Here is a 20,996-nt window from a genome sequence, read left to right as displayed (position 1 = left end):
CTCTGTTCGCGTATCTTCATCTAGGAGGTGCAACTGTTCCAACAAGAGTAAATGGAGGCACAGGTGACATTACTGATTTACCCAAAATGAAAATAGAATAGAATGAAAATAAGTCATTATGCAAAGTTATTACCTGATTTGGTGGACAAGAGTTCCTGAGGGACTGAAGATGTGGGGTTTTTCAGTCTCTCTACAATATTGAATAAGGTGCATGCATTATTCTTATAAGTATGAATCATTTCTCAGAAATTACACAACATATTTTAAAAGCTGTCTGCCTGAGGGTGAATAGTTCCTATTTACCTTGTGGAACCCAATTACAGGCACAACAAGGACATGCACACACCAACGCAGACTCACTCTCTCTCTCACACACACGCACGCACGCACGCACACACACACACACACGCACACACACACACACACACAGAGGGTTTTTGCAGAGAAAAATTATGCTACGGAGGCTAGGCTATATACTGCTGCATACGGGGAGTAACTATGTAAGTGTACACTATATTAAGAAATGTCAATGCTATTCTTTACCATCAGTACATCTATTTAAGCACTTTGGTGCACCATAGCCTGCATGTTCTTCCACCTACATTGCACATGATTAGATGTTCGGCTGCACGCTTTGAAAGAGACAACAAATACAAATCCAACCAAACTAAAAAAAGTGTAATTTTAAAAACCGATCAGATATGCCATTTACTGTGGATACAAGAGAATACTGGTTTAGATCAGAGGAAAAACATCTGCAGGGGGAGACTTATCAGGTCCGAAAGAGAGAGGGGGTTAACTTCTATGCAAACTGTAGGACAGGTGATTCCAATTCACCTAGTGAAGCAGGTTTACAAACTTTGAGCCTATATCCATGAACTCAGAGAGCTACAAGTGGGACTTATTCAAAACAGCAGCCTACTTCAGGATCTTTCTGAATCAGAGGACACCAATGGCTTGCATAATGCCTGCTGTCTGCATCACTCACCCTCAAGAGTTCCCTGCCGTATTTGAACGCTGCTGTTTTATGGACCTTGATCAAAGTTTCATATATATATATATATATATTTTTTTTTGCATACACGACATGGTAATCACTGCGTGCTCTGTGTACACAAGTGTCTCCTGTCAGCCTGCTGCCTTTAACTGGCTTGACTGGTTTGTATCCTAATTAGAGGCAGGCGTTCCCAAACAGCGTTTATAATTAATCTGTTCTGCATGTTGCAGAATCCTGCAATATCATGTGTCACTGTCAATATTTAATATTTCATATGCAAGGAACAATACCAGATTTGCATTTGTGTCTAGCATAGTATCAGCTAAAAAATAACTGATTGGTTGAAAGCTTCACTGAAAAAAATTGTAATGCAGCAAGTAAAAAAATAATTCACATATTAAATTGGACAAACCACAATCAAATCACATTTTCAGCTTGCACAGTTTTTTTTTTATTGCATATTTATACAACACATGATCCGCAGGTTATGTTTACCTTATAAAAATGTACCATGAGTATGTTGTTAGGAGTAACAAACTCTACAGCCATTAATGTTGTTTCAGCCAGATACTCTTTAAACATCTGTTGCTTTATCTCATCTCAAACTGGGATGTGATAATATCAAAATTCATAATAACTATCTGTCTATTAGGCAATATTTTTCTATTTGTTTAAAATACACTCTTTTATCGAGTAAAATTAAAGGGTTTTTTGCATTTAGTGTTGATTAACTATTCAGTGTGTGTGCAGGGGTGGGTGGATGGGTGTGTAGAAACGACTTGTAACACTTGATAAATGACTAATCAGCTTGAAACTTTTAATTAAAAACATCTAGACCAACACAAATACTTTCTCTAACCCCTAAAAATACAGCAGTTCTTTTCACGTCAATGTTTAGTGCTCCTCCACAAAATTTCTAGATTGACGCAAATGAGATGACCCCTGCCGTCATGCAGAAATTTATGTTTGAACATGATCAAACGGCACCCTGTCGTTTGGCTGCAATACGCAACGCGCCCATTCCGCCATTGCTTCTTCAGTGTAACCTGAGAAACAATAACAAGAAACAATCTGTCAACTGGTAAACAAGCCGCATATTGAAATCAGAATGAAGGCTATGGGTGGAAACTGTGAATCAAAATGTAGAACTACATCTGGTCAGTCATCCTTCTCATTAAGAGAAACACATGTGGAACACATCACCACCTGAAATTAAAAAACTGACAGAGTTCAAAGTTTTTCAGACACAAGTAAAACAGTGGCTGATACTGTGAGCAGGTTCCTCTTATAATCCTTATTTTAATGTGTGTTCCTATTTTACGCTCTTATTTCTATTGCTTTATAAAATATGTATTTGTGTGGTATCCTAAAATACAGGGAATGGGGTTGAAAATGGCCAGAAACCTGTATGAACATCTTTGTCATTTAAATGTGAATTGCATGTGTGCCTTTTAAATAAACCAATACTAATTTAAAAAAGGCTCGAGCAATATTCAGTATGATTCTCTCTCTCTCTCTCTCTCTCTCTACACTGTACACCTGTGAACACTCCAGGTTTGAAACAGCATTGTCGACTTGAATCCTTCAACTTGTTGCTCGTGCTTCAGCATCTCCCCTTGACTTGAGTGACACACGGGAGCGAGCAGGAGTCCGGTTGACGGTTTCACATACTATCAGGTGGGGGGACATAAAAACGGACAAAATGAGGATTTTAAGTGTTTGCTTTCTTGTGGTGCTTTGGACTGGAAGCCATGACCGGACTGGAGCTACGGCACACGGACTCAACGACTCCTCTCTTGTATTCTCTCTCACGGAGCGCTTCCTGAATGTTTCGGGGCAGGCGAATAACCGGACGTCTGGGTTTTTTCTCCTGGACTTTGACGAGGGGACGCTGGAGGACTGGAGGTCTCTGGCCAGTAATAAGCGGCGGAGCGGGGAGTCTCAGGACCGGAGTGTGAAGGCGCTGCTGGTGGCCGCGTACTCCCTCATCATCGTTATCTCCCTCTTTGGGAACACGCTGGTGTGCCATGTGGTGGTGAAAAACAAACGCACCCAGTCTGCCACCAGCTTGTTCATTATGAACCTGGCTGTGGCAGATATCTTCATCACTGTGCTCAATACGCCCTTCACCCTGGTAAGACGTCCTTCAGCCTAGACATCAATTTACTTCTAAAGCCTTGAAATAGGTGTGCAGGTGTTTAATCAAGAAGAGTCACTCATGGGAAAATAGCACAGTACAAAGAGCTAATGTCGGTTACACTTTAAGAAGCAAAGTGGCAAGACTCTGGACTTTTGACAAACTGGTTAAATATGATGAATGTTTTTCAATAGAGCCATGAGCATTTTTTTTTTTTGCATAAATAAATTGTCATAGTAGCCAATTTAACTTTTATTCCACTTTTTTTTTTTTTTTAAATTTTGAATCATTATTATAAAAAGAGAAGAAAATGTCAGAATACAGTAGCCTCAACATGAGTTATGTGTTCATGTGTTCCTATGTGTTTGAAGGTCTATGTGTAAAGATAATGACTGGTTAGGATTAATTATTAGGCAAGCACCAACACAACCTAAAGTACATTTCTGACCCACAAATGTTCAATGTAAGAGTTCATTATAGGCTGCTGTATAAGGCTGAGTGTGAGCTGTGAGAGGACCCCATCCGTTCTGTGTTGATGAGTATTTTCTTGCTCTGGTTGCAGCGCGTACAAATCAATGGCACTATTTTCTCCAGGTAGATTTATTTTTTACAGAACTCTGGACTAATAACTCTGAAGCTAACATCTCAAAAGTACAATCAGTTTGCTGCACATTGCACACATTGCACAAGTTTACTTTTTCTTTAAATTTAATTTAATTTAATTTACCATTTTGTACCTTTTGCACAATTTAGAATTTATTACTGTAAATATAATTTATCTATTTTACCTTATCTTATTTTATCTTATTTTGGTTGTATTGCACCACGGGACGGAGACAAACGAAATTTCGATTCCACTGTATGTCTGGCATATTTTGAAATTGACAATAAAGTTGACTTTGACTAGATTGGCAGTGACTATGAATGCTGGTTCTCATGTCTTCAAACGTGCCATGGAAGGAGATGTAACTCTGACTCCACCTCTCTGTGTGTATGGAGCTGACACAGCCTGTTTACTATAGGCAGCCCTGTGTATCTGTGTGGGCCAGTCTGTTACTGTGTGTGTCTGTGTGTTCCCTCAGGTCCGGTTCGTGAACAGCACATGGGTGTTTGGGAGGACGATGTGTCACATCAGTCGTTTTGTGCAGTATTGCTCCCTGCATGTCTCTACTCTGACCTTGACTGCCATCGCACTGGATCGACGACAGGTTAGTGTTAATCCGGGGATGCAGCAGAGACGCTCTTTTCCCCCTTGGAGAGCACTGTGGCTTCAAAGTTCAAACACCTGTTTGATGTGCTTCAGGCTATACTGAAAGCTACTGATGCTGGATAAAACAGAAGTGTATAAGCTAGTGAGGAAACTACTTTTAGTTAACCAGAACTATTTAGAAAGAGAAGTTCCAAAATACTTTGTTAAGTTGACAAAAAGACGATCTTAAAATGAAACAACTTTGTAACAAAATATGATACAAATTAAACTCTGGTTGTCTGCCAACAAGTTGCAGTTTACAGAAATCACTGTTTCCTCAGAACAAGCCTGTTTCCTGCACGAGGGGTTGTTTTTGTATATTCTATATGTAGGTCTTTTTTTATTTGTGTTTGTTGTTTTTTTTAACAGCGAACTGAAGAGAATGCATCACAGTAGTTTGAAGGGGTGGCCTAAAACTAGACATGTTCCTGTCCCTGTGTTTCCATGCAGTTATTTATTGCTAAGGGTACATGAGGGATACATACAGCAACAAATGTTCCCTCCATTGATTGCAGATTGCAGATGTCCTCCTTCTCTTGGACAGAAACAAACCATTCTAGCTGATGCTGAGAAATCAATTTTTTTTCTTTTCAAATGGGTCTGATATGAGGTCACAGTGACCTTGACTCTGACCTTCACCACTTAATCTCGTCAGTTCACCCCTGAGTCCAAGTGGATGTTTATAGCTACTGCTATCGTCAGCACTGAGGCATTAAAAGTCTCATTCCAGCAGAGCATGCCATTCAACCATGTAGTTATGCCAAAAAAGTGTGCCCTCATGTTTACAGGTCACACAAAACAAAACAAAAAAAAGCAAATACATCAATAAAATGACCCACAGTATTTGTTAACATTTAAGGCATGCTGACTTTTGCATTGTTTTCCGTCTTCAGCAAGAGTCTAGTATAGGGTCTGTCCAGTGGTGTAGTGGTGCCTGAAGAAGTGGGTATACTCTTAATGTTTCCCTATGATGTTTTTTTTTTTTTTTTTTACAAAGTTCCCCATCCAGCAGAGGATTAACGGCATCTGTTATAAATAGTGACAACGAAGACTCCTCTTGCATATTTAGTCGGTGCGTACTAGCCAGAGTATTGAGGGTCATCTCTTCACCATCCCAGGAAAAAAAAATTACAGCATACTACTGATTTTTGCCGATCAATTATTGTGAATCAGAGGGGATTTAGAAGTGGGTATACCCTATGTAGACTGAAAAATAAGTGGATATACTCTGTATACCCTGCACTACACCACTGGGTCTGTAACACCATGCAAAGTAACTCTTTTAGCTGAGTTAATGCAAGAACACCAAACATCAAGTTGAACGTTGATTTAAATAGCATTAATCAAAACATATAACTGTTTACAAATCAAAAAAGAGGTGTGACTAGTCAATACTGTAGAAAGGCAAATGGTGAAACGCTACTAGTAATTCACTTCTTTCCTTTTGTTTTGCAAGTTTACCCTCATTACGACCTTTATGTTGAGTATTTACAGTTTCTTCAAGGAATTCAAGGAATATATCTTCATGAAATGTGAATAATAGCCTCACCACCTACTGTCTGTAAGCGTCTTATTCTACTGCACTTCACAATGATGATCACATGTTCAGCGATTTAGCATTTAGACTGGCAAGAAAAAAAACTTCCCTTTAAGAGGCAGATACCCCGAACAGAGCCAGACTCACGTTGAGCAGCCATCTGATACTGAAACTGTGTTGGGCTCGGAAAGTGGGATACTGTGGCAAGACTGATTATGTTAATTATGGAGGTTGAGGTTGGGCAACTCTAAGTGTCACTTTAATATTTACAATAATGATAATAAATGTAAGGTTGATATTATTCAATTTAGCAGTTGGAGTCAGGAGGTTGTCCTCAATGATAACAAATATGGTTAAAAAGCTTAAATGGTGCATTAAGATTTATAGATAGTGACAAGCACTCATATGACTCATCAGTACCTCATGTTCTATGCAATACTCCAGCACTTTTGCACGTAAATACTCTGGCACTTTACATCCAGTAGCAGGCACTTTTAGCACTTCATGCACTCAAACTCTGTAGGAAGGTCACATTATCCTGGTTAGTTTTGATTAAAATTGCACAACCAGTTTTTTTTTATGCTTGTATAAATGTGTCTCTGTCAACTAATGTGCATTTTATATTGTTATTTGGGGGGAGGGGGGGGGGGTCTGAACACCGAAGGCTCTACCTCCCATAGTACTTTTAGAGACTGTAGGTTCCACGAGGAGGCCTGCATTCTGGGAGCGTAGGGTTATACGACACTATTAGCTCTTTAAGATGAGATGGTGCCTGACCATTAAGAGCTTTGCAAGTGAGAAGAAGGATTTTCAATTCTATTCTAGATTTTATAGGGAGCCGGTGCAGAGAAGAGTCATTTAATCTCTTTTCCTAGTTCGAGTAGTACTGTGAGCTTGACGTCACTGTAAATGAGGGAAACCTCAGTGTCAAGTTAAAATAAAGGTTTTGAATTGTACGTACACGAGCTGCAGCATTTTTGGTTGTTGAAGAGTCTCACCAAGCCAACCTGATAAAAGAGAGTTACAGTAATCCAACCTGGAGGTAACAAATGCATGAACTAGTTTTTCTGCATCTTTTTGCGACAGGATATGTTTAATTTTAGACATATTAAGAAGGTGGAAAATGACTGTCCTTGAAGTATGTTTTATGCGAGAGTTTGTATCAAAACGTCTCTCAGAGGTGTTTGGAGCCAAGCACAATAACGTTGGCCTTGTCTGAGTTAAGTATCAAAAAATGTCTGGTCATCCAGGTCCCAATGTCCTTAAGGCATGCTTCCAAGCTGCTCGGGAACTACCGGCTGAGAAGCTAAGCTATGTCGGCCCGCACCGGCTACAGGGTCCTCTATTCTGAGTGGTTATCCTAATGTCTGCTTGTTTGTCTTTTATCCGCCTTCAACTTCTGGCCAAATAACTTCCATTCATGTTACCCTCATTCATGTCATAACCGCAACCATGAGGAGTCATGAAGTTGTGCTAATGGTTAGTCCAATTTCCAGGGACATCAACAACAACAACGAAAACAAATAAAAAAAATCAAAAAATTGTTTTTATTGATTGATATTTAGCTCCAGCTATTTAATTATTATATAACACTAGTCAGATTGACCATAAATTGCCGTTTCAATATTTTGTCCCAACCCTACTTAATGCATTCAATTAACCATCGTTAAACCACTTTTTCATACGATTCACAGTTTAAACATTTAAACACCTAACAGTATTCTACATTTTTCTGACAGCAAGAGAAATTAGATATCATCAAGATTTAAATATATAAAACAAATTACAAGGCATTGCGAAAGACCAAATCAGTGGTTCCTGAACTTTTGGTTTTTATGGATTCTCTTGCCATGTTTCAGATGTCTTTGAGTCATATGCTGTTTAAAGATCAGCAGAGATCAACAATGGCATACAAGTATGAATTGTTTTCTTCGTTCCATTTTCAGGCAGCTCTTGTTATGTCGCATCCTGTTTGTTTGTACTTTTTAATGCGTCTCTTATTTCAGACCACTTAACTTCCTTTCCACTTTGTGTGTTTCCTGCTTGTGTGATTGTGTGCCTACTACTCTATTTGGTAATACCTGTGCTTGATGAGAGGGTTGAACATTACAGTGTTTCTTGGACAATTGCACTGCATGTGACCTTTGTTTGTTCTGTACTTCCGTTTTTCTGCCTGCTTCATGGATACATTTACCTCTATAGGGCTGCTTTCTTGTATTCAACCAACGCTTTCACAATTTACATAAAGCATTATGTTATACCCTTTTAGCCATTTTTTTTGCCTGCAGAAGGCTTCTGTATGGTTCTCTATGTTGTGTTAATGCTTCTGTTTTTGTTCCATAGTCGACAGTGCCAGTGCCAGTGCATCAGGCTGTATTTAAACCACTGCCCCCCTCCCCCCTCCACATTAATGACATGAACCTAAAGTCTGAAACCATCTGTTGATCAAGAAAAAGACACCCAGTTATGTTCTCCATGTTTATCATTTTAACAAGGGAGAGCAAGCCTTTTTTTTAATATAATTGATCTGTTATCTTCATTTAATATTATTTTTCAAAATTACAACACATTTAACATGTATCTCCTTAAAACAAGCTTTGGCCCAATGAGATCATTATGAATGGTAAGAGCAAACACTTGATGGATGTTCTCCACTGTATTTAAAATGATTAGACAGAAACCACAAAATAACTTTAGTGCCCATGTCATTACATCTGTAAAAAGTTAAGATACATTTATGTGTGTCTAAGGAACCTTGAGGCACTTTCAATATGTCTGATTTTAGTTGATTTGTTGCTCATGAGATGTGTTAAAAACATGTAAGTTTGTATTTGATTATTTTTATTACTAAAGGGAGAGGGAAACAACATATTACTCAAACAAAAGTCTGGGTTTACTAAATCAATTAATTAAAGCTGGTGTACCCACCGTGTGTCAGGTCACACTTGGTGATACAAGGTTCTCTTCGGTGGGTATTAGAAAAACTCTAACATTCAACCAGCTCACCTCCGGGTTGTAGTGGAGTGGTCTCTTAACAGGCACAGGCACTCTTGTGTGAGAGAGGTTGAAGTGGGAAGAGAAAGAAAAAGCAGAATAAAAAAAACATCAACATGTTTCAGCCTTCATCAGGACGTTGGAGTACTGGATGGAGTACTGCACTGGTGTTGCTGGGATAGAAATAGATCCGGCCCGGTTACTGTATGTAGTGGTCAAAAAAAGTGCGGTCATTGTGGGCCTTCGTTATTTTAGTGTCATGTAGTATGTTGGTTCTGTCTCCTGCGGTGACCCTCTGGCTGGCTTGTGAGATGAGGTAGGGTCTCTAGTGGCGCTTTCTGGATCGATCAGGCATGATAGGTGATTGAGCCATGAAGTCTTTGTGGGATGTACTATGACACATTTTTTCAGAAGCTGTGATTGGTTAATCGAAAATAATTGAGAAAAAAAAGTCAATCATAGAATCTAGTCAGACATTGTGTAATTATGAAGACTATGAAATTAGCATCTGTGTGATCATTTGTAAGACGTACTTCACATGCTGATCGTTACACCAGCATGTGAAGAGCCTTAACTAGAGATTGGATGCGTCTGTGGAGGAAACCACATGTGGAGAAACTCAACATGCATGTCTCACTTTGTACTGAAAAAAAATCATAGATGCATTGAAATGTCTGCACAGACATTTTAGTATTTTCAAACTAAGAGTGAAAATCATTCGTCATTCAGTGTTTGGAGAACATTTCTTAATTTTCTCCTCAGCTTGAGACACTCTTCAGCCTGTTAAAAGTCCTCCTCACTACTCCAAACAGTTTGACACCTTAGGAGCTCGTTTAAGGGTTAAGAAGCTTCGTGAAAAACTTCCATCTTTACGAAGGATCTAGTCTTTACTTTGAGGGAAAATTCTTAGAAAAGTTCCTGATTCTAAGAATTTTGTCACTACTCTTACTTACTTAGGAGGCTTCGTGAATACGGCCCCTGGTCAATGTGAGACAGAAGGAGTGGATTAAGTAGTTTATGTATTGTTATGCTGGTTCTGTTGGATGAGATGATGGGCCTGCCTGAGGGAGTTCTTTGGGCAGAAGGTAAAAGAGAGCATTGGTCGGGTGTTCACAGTATAAAAGAATTCATTCATTATTCTTCTTCTCTAGCGTGGCTAAGAAAGCTGTGACAATCCAGTCTCATGGGTGCAAGAGGGTTTATTATATGCTATGATTGAGCTGCAGTGTGCGTCTGTGATGTTCAAATTTGTCTTTGTACATCACTACAATTGCGCCTCCCTTGTCGGCTGGCCTTATGATGTTGTATACATTTTACATCCATTTTAGCAAGAGCATATCAATCCACATAACAGAATCACCAGCACTAAAAACAGGAGCAGGGTGTTTGCAGATAAGAGAGGAGAGTGGTCTTGGAAAGTTGAAAAGAAGAAATGGATCTAAGTGAATGGGGCAGATTGTTCCAGTCTGAGGGATCTTTAAACTGAAAAGCAGATCGTCCTGTTTCTTTATGAATTCTTGGAAGAAGTTATCTGTGTGTCGCAAATGATACTGTGATCTATATGGAATTAGGTATTGTTTTAAATAGGAAGGATAATTAAAGAAAACACATTTGAAAATGAACAGCAGCCAGTGGAAATGTCTTCTGAGCTTAGCCAATTAAAGAATCGTACATAAAACAGTGATGGGTTCTTTATGGACATCTTAGAATAAATCGACAAAGCTTATTGTAAACGGCATTAATGGGATGGAGATTGGTTTCTGAGGTGTTCTGATAAATAATATCTGTATAATCCATTATTGGTAGAATGAGCTGTGTAGCAATCCTTTTTCTCATTGGTAGGGTAAAACAGTTAATTAAACGATATAATAAACTCAAGCTGCATACAAACATACATAGACACAAGTATAAATTAATCTCTGATTCATAACCAGCTAATAATTTCCTCACAGCACTTTGAAGGATGAACTGATTTGAATTAGTGGCCATGAAGTGGTCACATTTGTCCCGTTCTAGTGACTGTGTTATATCTCATCAACATCGAGTTTATTTTCCACCGACTAGGGGGGAAAAAAACATCTTCCCTCGTCAAGTACACCATCACATCTCACCCTGAACTATACCTTTTTATTTTTGCTCTGACGAGAAGGGTCTACTGCCAATTACAGTACATGATCTGCAGCCACACAAGGACACAGTGAGCGATGTGTCTGGCGGCTAACAGCGGTGTGTCCTGCAATCATAGTTTTGAAACGTGTTAATGCGTCACTTTCATAGCAGCACAAGAGGTGTCTTGTTGCAAATAGAAGTGCTCAGTTCTCATGGAGTTGCACTTCAAGCACTTCTTGTCCACACTGACTCAAAAGTTGAAGGTTTTGTTACATTTTCAAAGGAAATCTTACTGTCCCTTGAAACTGACCGTCATAGTTCAGATTCATGACATTTGACCTCAACAGTAAAATTTAGTTGACCCTAGCATCAGACCCTTGATATTTAGTACGCACTACAAATTTAATATTCTCCCTTTGCCTTTGAAATAACAGCAAACAACAACATACAATTTAAATAGTTTTTGTTAAGTGGATCTTAAAAAGAAAGCCCCTTCTTTTTCTTACTTTTAATTGAAATGTTTAACACTTTTTAATTCCAATGTGAGCATACTACATATTCCACTTATTTAAAGGCAGGGAAGTGTGCAGTGTACTGCTGCTGCCGGAGCTGTCCATGGTGCTGAAAAACTGTCTCAGTGGCGCCCAAATGGGCCCATTAGTGGTATGTTCGGCCTGAACTGAATAGTTTTGAATGGAAATCAATGTGAATGAGAGCAGTCTGGTTTAAAGGTTAGCAGCATTTGTAAAGTCAATGCAGTCAACACATGGTAAAACAGATGTGTTTGAGTTTAGTTCATAATTTGAAAAGCCCCTATCCTTGAAGCCATTGAAGCCACAGACAGAGAATATTTCACAGCAATACAAAAATATCATTAATAAGGCTAACTGGCCTTATTTACATATACAAACATATTTAAGCACTTGGAGCCACTGTTATGTTTTCCTTTAATTATGATACATAACAGACTTTATATCCCTTTAGGAATTAAATGAAAAAACATGTCAAGAAAAAGCAGGGCCTGTCGTGCCTCAGCTGTAGTAGAGCACTTCTCCTCTGTGGGTCTGTGCTGTGAAGGTCCTGGAAGACTCTATTAAACCCTTAAAAAGGTAGAGTAATACTAGTGGCGAGTCTGTTGGGACCTTAGGCAATAATTAATTGGGGGGCCCTCCATCCAGCGTTCATCACCATCCTGTCTGCAACTGTCCCATCGCTTACTCCTCTTTCTCTTTCTTCCTGTTTCTTTTTTCTCTCCTATAGGCGGATAATTCCTCTTGGGGGAGGTTTCCTACTGTCATTGCAAAATCTGCACATTTTGAGCCGCTGCTGTGGTTCAAAGTGTGTGAGCCCTCAGGGGGCCCTCTACTGGTCTGGGGCCTCAGGCAGTTGCCTGCCTTGCCTGTTGACAAGCAGTGCCTCTGTCCATAACTGTACAGCAAGAAGTGATGACCATTGTAATTCTTAAACACAGGCAAACACAAGTGGCCCAAGGGCATTTTGACAAAAATACGAAAGAGTAAAGAAACAAACTGTGTAAAAATAATGGTAACACATGGAATTTGCAAAGATTAAAATTCATGTGAAAAGACAACTATTAATGGAGGGGTTCATTCGACTGCCTATGTCCAGAGTCCAGAAGCAACAAATTGCCTCTAATGGAGACATTTAACTGATTTGTGTTGCAGGAATTTGAGCACAGAGGGACCTTCATTTGTATTGGTAAAATGAACAGATGGTGAGGCAGAATGTGAACAGAATGTCTCAAATGTGTCTTTAAAAGGTTTGGCATTGGAAAATGTTGCCTCCTCATTATTTGATTACCATGTTGATTTTAAGTCTGTGTTGTACCAGTGTATCTAAAAAACATTATCTCTCAACTGGCAGTTATGCCTTCAACTTTGTCCCTCCTGAAAATACCTAACACACATGTGCATAATTGAGAAAGTGCAACTCTTCACTGAATTATTGTGCAGCTTTTGTGCCCACTAAGCCTCTGAAAATTACACAGAAAGGCATTGTCTAATTACCGAAGCACATACAAAGAGTTAAATGTAGCCTACCCCTAAATGGGCTACGGAACAAATAGCGTCTCTATGACCTGGGTGGTTTGCACATATTTAAACTAGACATTAAGCACTCATTTTGGCCTAAAATTATCTCCTTTCTATGCAAAATAACCTCTTTGCAAAAACTGTCCATTTTCAAATGACGCAGTAATTGCCATGTGCCAAGAATCTTCTATGGAGAATAGCTGGTTACAGGAAGTATTTATTAAGGATGCCACTCACAAACTTTTCAGTGTTCAGAACATCAATTGCCCATTTGTGATTGAAAACATATACAGTATTGTCAGTTAAGGAAAAGTCTTTTAATATTACTCTGACATCACTATTATCACTACTATAATATAATCAAGGGTTAAATAAGTCAAGGGCTGGCATGGGCTCACTGTCTAGATGTGTGGAGACAGACTGAGACTGATTTTTATGTGGATGAACTACTTAAGATTGAAACTTTTAAACACTTTACTGCACAATACACTGGAGGGTGTCCCCTCCCTCTCCAGCTTATTGTCTGTATGTGGACAAAAACAAATATGTGCATGATTGTGCTTGAATAGCTTTAGCCCAATATGCTTTTTGAATTGGACATTGAGACAGATGAGATAGTGGGCGCAATTTTAAAAAACAATGCATGGAGCTCTTGGCGGCCACAAATCTTTCTCAGTGAAATTACCCCACAGTGCTAGCTGCTGGTGGGAATGATTCAGAACGGTGATTTGTCCCCTCTTGATTTGTGGCTTAGCATTTTACATTACTAACAAGCCCTGGGAGAGTTTCAGGGGCTTACACCCAATGTATTGTGTAAATCCACTGGTGCACAAAGGCTTCTTTTTCAATTAATATTTCCCCAATTATGTGGTTTATATATTTATTTTTCATTTTAGTTCTCTTTGGGTGTGTTTTAACATTGGAAGCAGAGTTCTCTGCATGTATTAGACAGAATGTGCATTAGAGCAAACACATGAAGGAAAGCTTTTGATCTGTCTCAGCTTGACTCTTGGGCCGTGTGCGGCTCGAGTAGGATTCTGTGTAGCAGGCATCTGTAAGAGGAAGCCTGGAGGCTTTCCTCGTATTCTGACATCACCAGACCGGGCCACATGTCAAAAGGAACATATTGATGACAGAAGACGAGGAAAACAAAAGCTTCCTGCCCCACCCTGCTCTCTGTCCCATTTAAGGCTCCATCTAAATATATTAGCTCCCCCACTGAGGAGTGTTGGAGCTGCTGTGACTCTCTATGTGTGTCTAACAGGCAGAGTCTAAGTCTGTTATGAACTCATTTATGTATGTACTCCTTTCTCGTGCCCTCTTAACAGGAACATACTGCACAATGGACTTTAGACTTTGGACATGGTTTTAGTTGGTTAATGGAACAGTCGATTTCTGCTTCCTTAAGATGTGCCTGTGATCACACCTAATTTAAAGACCAACACCCATGGGTTGCGTTGATGGGGAAACAAGTTGACTTGCTATTAGGCGCTGGGCGTAAAAATGACAACTGCATTGGGTGGAGAATTGGAAAGACACTTGTGCTGCAACCTTGTACTGGCATTAAGATATGTTGCAAAAACTCATTTATCAAGGGGCTGAAGCCCTCATATTGCCCATGTGATAGAATAACACATAATCCTTTCCATACTCTCTTACAGCAGTCATGTAACAAAGGACATTTGATAAAAGCTCAAGTGAATGTGAATGCATAAAAGCAGGAATAATATTGAGTCTGAGCTTTGCCTCCTGTCATCTGTAAAAAAATAAGTGATATTCTTAGTAAAAAAGCAATATACAAAGAGCCCTCTTTTTATTTATTTAATTTTGTAAGAAACAGAATAGGTTGTGTATTTTTTTGTATTGATCGTGTGTATGTGTGTATGTGTGTGTGTGTGTGTGTGTGTGTGTGTGTGTGTGTGTGTGTGTGTGTGTTTGTGTACAAACATTCACCTCCATGTTTTCAGGTGATTTTGCATCCGCTGAGACCTCGCATGTCTCCAGCACAAGGTGGAATCTGGGTTGCAGCGATCTGGATAATGGCAAGCTGCTTCTCCCTCCCACATGCAATCTACCAGAAACTCTTAACTATAACATACAGGTAAACAACACTCATACATTTCAGTTAAACAAGATGACTTGGAAGATGGATGTGTTTTTCTGAGGTTACCAACAGCATAGATGATGCTGCTGCTGGTGGTGGTGCAGTTAGATCCCACATGTCACAGTGGTATCAGGCGAGGGGGTTGGTTGCCCAATCTTAGATCTAAAAAAAAAAAAAACTTAAAAGAAAGAACATTCAGGGAACATATCATCCTTTTATATCCTCTGAATAAACTCATCTCAAGCAAAAAAATAACATATTTATTGATTTGACAACAACCAAATCGATACCCAACTCTTTTGAAAATGACTATATTTGGACTGCTGGTTGGACTGAAAAAGAAATTCAAACTACATCACAATTGGAACTTGGGTAAAAATCTGTAATTTAAAGGGATACTTCACCCATTTGCATTAAGCTTTGTATCATTAGAAACCTGGTAGTATTTTTGAATGGTTGTGCATGCAGCCGAAAGACAAAACCGGCCTGTCGGCAGCAACCGTCTCAAAGCAATATTGCTTGCCTCCACCGGCCGCAGCTGGCCGCTGCCAGCTCAGCAGCTGAGACATAAGGCCTGCCTGTCGGCGGCGGTGAGGACGAGGAGCCGGGGCCGGCTCGAGCTGGGGCGGACTGGTAGTGTCGGTGCTCTCACTGTTTGCCTATGGACACAGACATTTCTGCCAGGAATTTCCAAGATGCTATCTCGGAATCAGTTGAGGAAACGGCCTTATGTGTTGAAGTAAATATGTCTGTAAACCTGACCTTAGTGGGCACCAACTTCAAAATGTATTTCACATTTCTACAACATATATGACCCAATGTCAATACAGATTTATGTTTCAACGGGTGAAGTATCCCTTTAACTATTATCTAAAATTCTACAGACAAAAAAGTATAATCGAGAAAAAACTATTGTTTGTTGAAGCCCTACCCAAACCTGTGACTTTATTCTCACCTGTTGAACTAATCTGCCTCTCTCGGTGTCTGTGCTGTAATTGTCCTCACCAGTAATGAAAAGGAGCGCAGCCTGTGTGTCCCAGACTTCCCTGAGCCTTCAGATGTGTACTGGCAGTATATCGACCTCCTGACCTTTGTTTTACTTTACATGCTGCCCCTCCTCATCATCACTGCGTCCTACACCACAGTGGCCTGCCGGCTGTGGCGCCACAATGCCATCGGTGACACAACGACAGCACAGCACGCCGCCCAGAGAAGAAAGAGGCGTCGGACATTGGCCATGCTGCTCCTAGTGGTCGGGGTGTTCGCCGTCTGCTGGTTCCCACTGAACTGCTACGTGGTGCTGCTGTCCAGCCAGGCCATTCACCACTCTAATGCAATCTACTTCTGCTTTCACTGGCTGGCTATGAGCTCCACCTGCTACAACCCCTTCATCTACTGCTGTCTGAACCCCACCTTCAGACAGGAGCTGAGGCTGCTGGTAGATATGTGCAGGGGAAGACGCAGGGTGGTCGTCGGCTTGGAGCTAGAGCCTCGCCCCGCAGCTGCCTCCGCTCCACGACACAGGGAAGCCTGGCCCGACAACCACCAGTCCTCGAGTGCGAGGCGTGCCTTGTCTCACCCAGGCCACGCCTCCTCGCAGCAGAGCCACACCTCCTCCAGTCAGTCCCACAATCTAAAAGACACGCATGTTCTTTTCGCAGCCAGACAGGCCCTAACGGGAAGGACTGACATCCTCTCAGTGGAGCCCATTGTGGCTGTGAGCTGACTTAAAACAACATGATGGGATTTTTATTTTGCATTTTTAAACCTATTAAATAACTCAAGTTTCCAAAGAGGACAGGAAATCTGAAAACCTCAAAGAAGCATGGCTCAACCCGCAGAAGGACTTTATCAGAGTATGAATTTGAAGAAACTGCAATCATAAAAGGATAGCCCCGTGATTGTAGATGTCCTATTCAATTTCCCCAAGTTCCATATCTCTCGCTCTCTCTCTCTCTGGTGCAGAGGTTGACAAACTTGTCTGTCTTAAAATTGAGGGAAGAAGCTCACTTTATGGTCTATTGAACATCTGTTTGGGAGCATTTGATAGTATCTCACATATTCTTTTGCAGACTATGTTGGCCCTGTTCATCTTTAAATTTAAATTTTTTAATAATGGTCCTGTCAGTGTTGTGGCTTTGACACAATGATACACAAATCAGTGCGCTTGAGTTTCTTTTCTGTTTTTATACTGGCTGATTCGACAGGGACATATGCAATGAACATTGCTTCAAATGTAAAATACACAGTAGATCCCATGCATACAGGTTTTTAGCCGTGGCTAATTTGCAAACCCTGTCCCTTGCTACAGGTTTCTAGTTGCTTCATTTGGAAAGGATGCAAATTGACACAGACTTAGCTCATTCATCATCTTTTTTGTTGGCCCCAGACGACAGGATCGGATGTCAAAAGAATCTTGTGAATTGTCAGTTCCTTCATTCTTCTAATCTCCAAGAAATAGTGAAAAAATGTAACACTCTGTTCTGACAGCATCTGTTTGCCTTCACAGCTCTGCCTACGAGGACACAATCTCAGTGGCTATATGAAACATGTTGGGAATGAAAACATGTGAATATTGATTAAGGGTATTTAAAACCTGTCCTTTTCCATGTTGTTTCCTGGTAATACATATGTATACCCCGAAGGATTGTCGAGTATGTATGTCGAGCAGCAGTGTGGGTGACTCAACAATCCTCAGCAATAGCTCACTGTTCACAGTATTCACCGTATCGCTCTGTAATCCTTATTGTTCAGTCTCTAAAACTTCTTAAAAGCCCCATTGGTACTGTGTGTTCTGAGGATATCTGAGATGAAATTCAGAGGGTCGTTTAAAGATCACACTGTGAGTATGAGGCCAGGCTTGTGACCCTTTTATTACATTGGATAACTATATCAAAAACGGTTCAAACGGTTTTGTTCACTTCCCTCAGTCTTTACGTCATATATGATAATAATCAAGGGAATGAAATAAAGCTCACCGTTACTCGTTCACAGTTTACAATAGAGACAAAGGAAGCTATGAAAGTTAATTATACCTCATGTTAAGCTCAAATGCAGTTACCTTCACGACCTCTTCTTTAGTGACTCAGTGCAGCCATCATAGTACCATTGCTATTAGCTCTTCACAGGCCGGAATCATGTATCCTTGAATAATAAACATGTGCCAGTGAAAGGAAGCGAAACCATGATCATGACAATCCAGACAGGTTACATTGGTACACCAGAGTGTTCTTGCTATTCATCATAGAACCATCTCATTCTGAGAAGTGTACAGATGATTGAAATGGGGAAAAAGCACTCCTTCAAGATAGTTCTGTGTCAGGCCTATCTTTTCTACCACTACTTAGAAATATAAAGTCCAAGAATCTCTGATGGTGTTTAGCTCAGGCAGCTGCTGTAGTGAAATGATCTCCATAAAAGAAGTGCAGATGGTTTACAGAACATGTGGACTAAAAGCAAAGTAAATCTTCTGGCTGTAATAGGGTTATTTTTTTCCACATGACTCATGAGTATATTAGTTAATATTGATACCAGGTAAGTTTCCACAGGAGGAAGGGCAACAGCATGAGTTGTGAATTAATGTGTGTTAATGAGTTTTATTCAGACAGAGAGTGCTTTATTGTATCAGAAAAATATTGGGTGTGATAAATAAATGTTAAAAGAACACATCTGCTTTGTCCTCGTGTCAGTCACAGTTGAACAGAAAGGCTTTGTTGTGAGAAGAAAAAAGTGTAATAAGTGTTAAAGACTTGATACTTGTGTTATGAAGTTACATGGAATTAGCAGCATTCATACATCCAGTGTTTGCAGGGCAGTGAACGCACCACCTGTTAGAGTCTGTCAGTGTTTCTTGTGGACGACATATCATTTAGGTTGTAATAAAGACAGTGAAGTTCATGTGCATGTGTAGTGGGCGGACATGCACACTTTGATGTAAGAAAGTAAAATAATGACTTTTTTTCACTGTTTTTTTTTTTTTTTTTTTTTTTTAAATAATTTATTTGCTTAAAGATTGTTGAGGGAAAAAGATCAATATGCCAAAACAAAAATCTTTGATGTAACTCTCCTCTTTACAGGTTTTAATTCTCTGTATGTGTGTTTTGAAAACCTGTTGTTTGACATGTTTTTGCTGTCATTTGTAAATGTTAAATATACAATTTTAATAACACATTTATTAAATAAAAATGACTGAGCTTGTTTTATTCAATTTTAATAATCCTTGTGTTTTATTTAGTTTTACCCAGAATAATCAGTAGCCAATCAAACTGGCTGGTATTGATTGATCAGTGCCTTTAAATATAAATGGTAAAGTGGCTTGTGTAGCGCTTTTCTAGTCTTCTGACTACTGAAAGCGTTTTGACACTGCAGGTCATACCTACACATTCACACACTGATGGCAGAGGTTTCTATGTAAAGTGTCCATCAGTATTAACTAATCATTCATACACATTCATGTGCCACCGACAAAGCAGCAGGAGCAACTTGGGGTTAAGTGTCTTGCCCAAGGACACATCGGACATGTAGCTGCTGAGCCGATCTCCCAACCTTCCGGTTAGGAGACGACCGACTCCACCAACTGCACCACAGTCGCCCCTTAGATTAGCTCAAACATACAGATGCCTGTGCTACATTTCAACCAAACTCTACCTTCAAGGGAATGGATAATGGACATAGGATGTGTTCAATCCAAGACATTTCCAGAGACAAAAACAGAATTTGAAACATTGGACCTGGCAGGTGTACAGTTTCCTTAAGGGTGTTCTAACATTGATGAATACATGATGATGGACCCCTAGAAGGGTGCCCTTTCAGAGGGGAAACTGCAGTGTGGTACCATTAAGGCTGCCCTGCATGTGAGAGAAAATGGTATGCCCTTTACATATTTCTGCATGCAGATGGTACCATACAGATTTTAACACAACTGAGTAAACAACTAAACACTTCTATGTCTGCTGTATTCCTATCAAACATACGAAAGCTGCTGTGTAGATACATACCTATACACTTAAAGGCACACATTTCACCCCTTGTCTAAAGTAGGGGCTTATAGACGTCTGTATCTGTTTCTGTTCAACCAAAAATGTATGTTTTGATGTAAAAAATATCCATATCCATCTCATTATCCATGACTTTCCGATTCAGTCTCATCTCTAGCCTAAAGCCTGACAGCATGAAGAAGAAAAACAGCCTCGCAGAAATAGCTGAATGCTTCAGATAAGAGTCCATCCAGGGGGGGGGGGGGGGGGGGGGGGGGGGGGGGCACTCTCATTTAATGGACCAGAGTAACGCAGGAAAAAGTAGAGCAGTGGTTCCCAATCACTTTAATTGTGTATCAGAAAAGCTGACCAACCATGACTCACATAGAAGCAATGCTGTAGTGTCAAAATAAACAGAGGGTTTACGGATACCTTATTATGGCAAGAAAGGTTTGATTGTAACTGCCGTCAACATTTCGGATGATGGCTTTTGGAGTGACTCGAGGTAATTGTCAAGACAAGCAAAGTTTACAAAAGTTGTTCACCTGGTGTAGACCAAAGTATCTTTGGATTCAACAACCACTGAGAGCAAGGACATGTGTGAAGTAGCAGTAGGCAGCTAACTAGTGGGGCCATTTGAACATATAATTAATTTGGCTTTTCTTGACAATGAACAGATGACATGATTTAGTCGTCAACAGTTAAATGTACGGTGTGTGTGTTGCATCAGGTTTGTTTAACATGAAATTAAAGTTGACTCATGTGATTCCACACCCACAGAGTGCCAGTCAGCTGAAGAGAGACTGGTATAAAAATGAAGTTGTAAAAATACACAAAGGCAT

The 20,996-nt window shown here is 40.0% G+C and overlaps 1 protein-coding gene across 1 annotated transcript; it reads left to right on the top strand.

Moving 5' to 3' along the window:
- The first annotated feature begins 2,574 nt into the window (after positions 1-2,574).
- On the top strand, positions 2,575-17,602 carry gpr83 (G protein-coupled receptor 83). The gene is made up of 4 exons (XM_061027420.1): positions 2,575-3,131; positions 4,217-4,342; positions 15,042-15,175; positions 16,187-17,602. The coding sequence occupies exons 1-4, from the start codon at positions 2,700-2,702 to the stop codon at positions 16,902-16,904; spliced, it is 1,410 nt and encodes a 469-aa protein (XP_060883403.1). The 5' UTR covers positions 2,575-2,699; the 3' UTR covers positions 16,905-17,602.
- The last annotated feature ends 3,394 nt before the right edge of the window (positions 17,603-20,996 follow it).

Source organism: Labrus mixtus, chromosome 2 (genome assembly GCF_963584025.1).
Source record: "Labrus mixtus chromosome 2, fLabMix1.1, whole genome shotgun sequence".
In the NCBI taxonomy this organism is placed as follows: Eukaryota; Metazoa; Chordata; class Actinopteri; order Labriformes; family Labridae; genus Labrus; species Labrus mixtus.
This window is presented reverse-complemented; position numbering and strand designations above follow the sequence as displayed.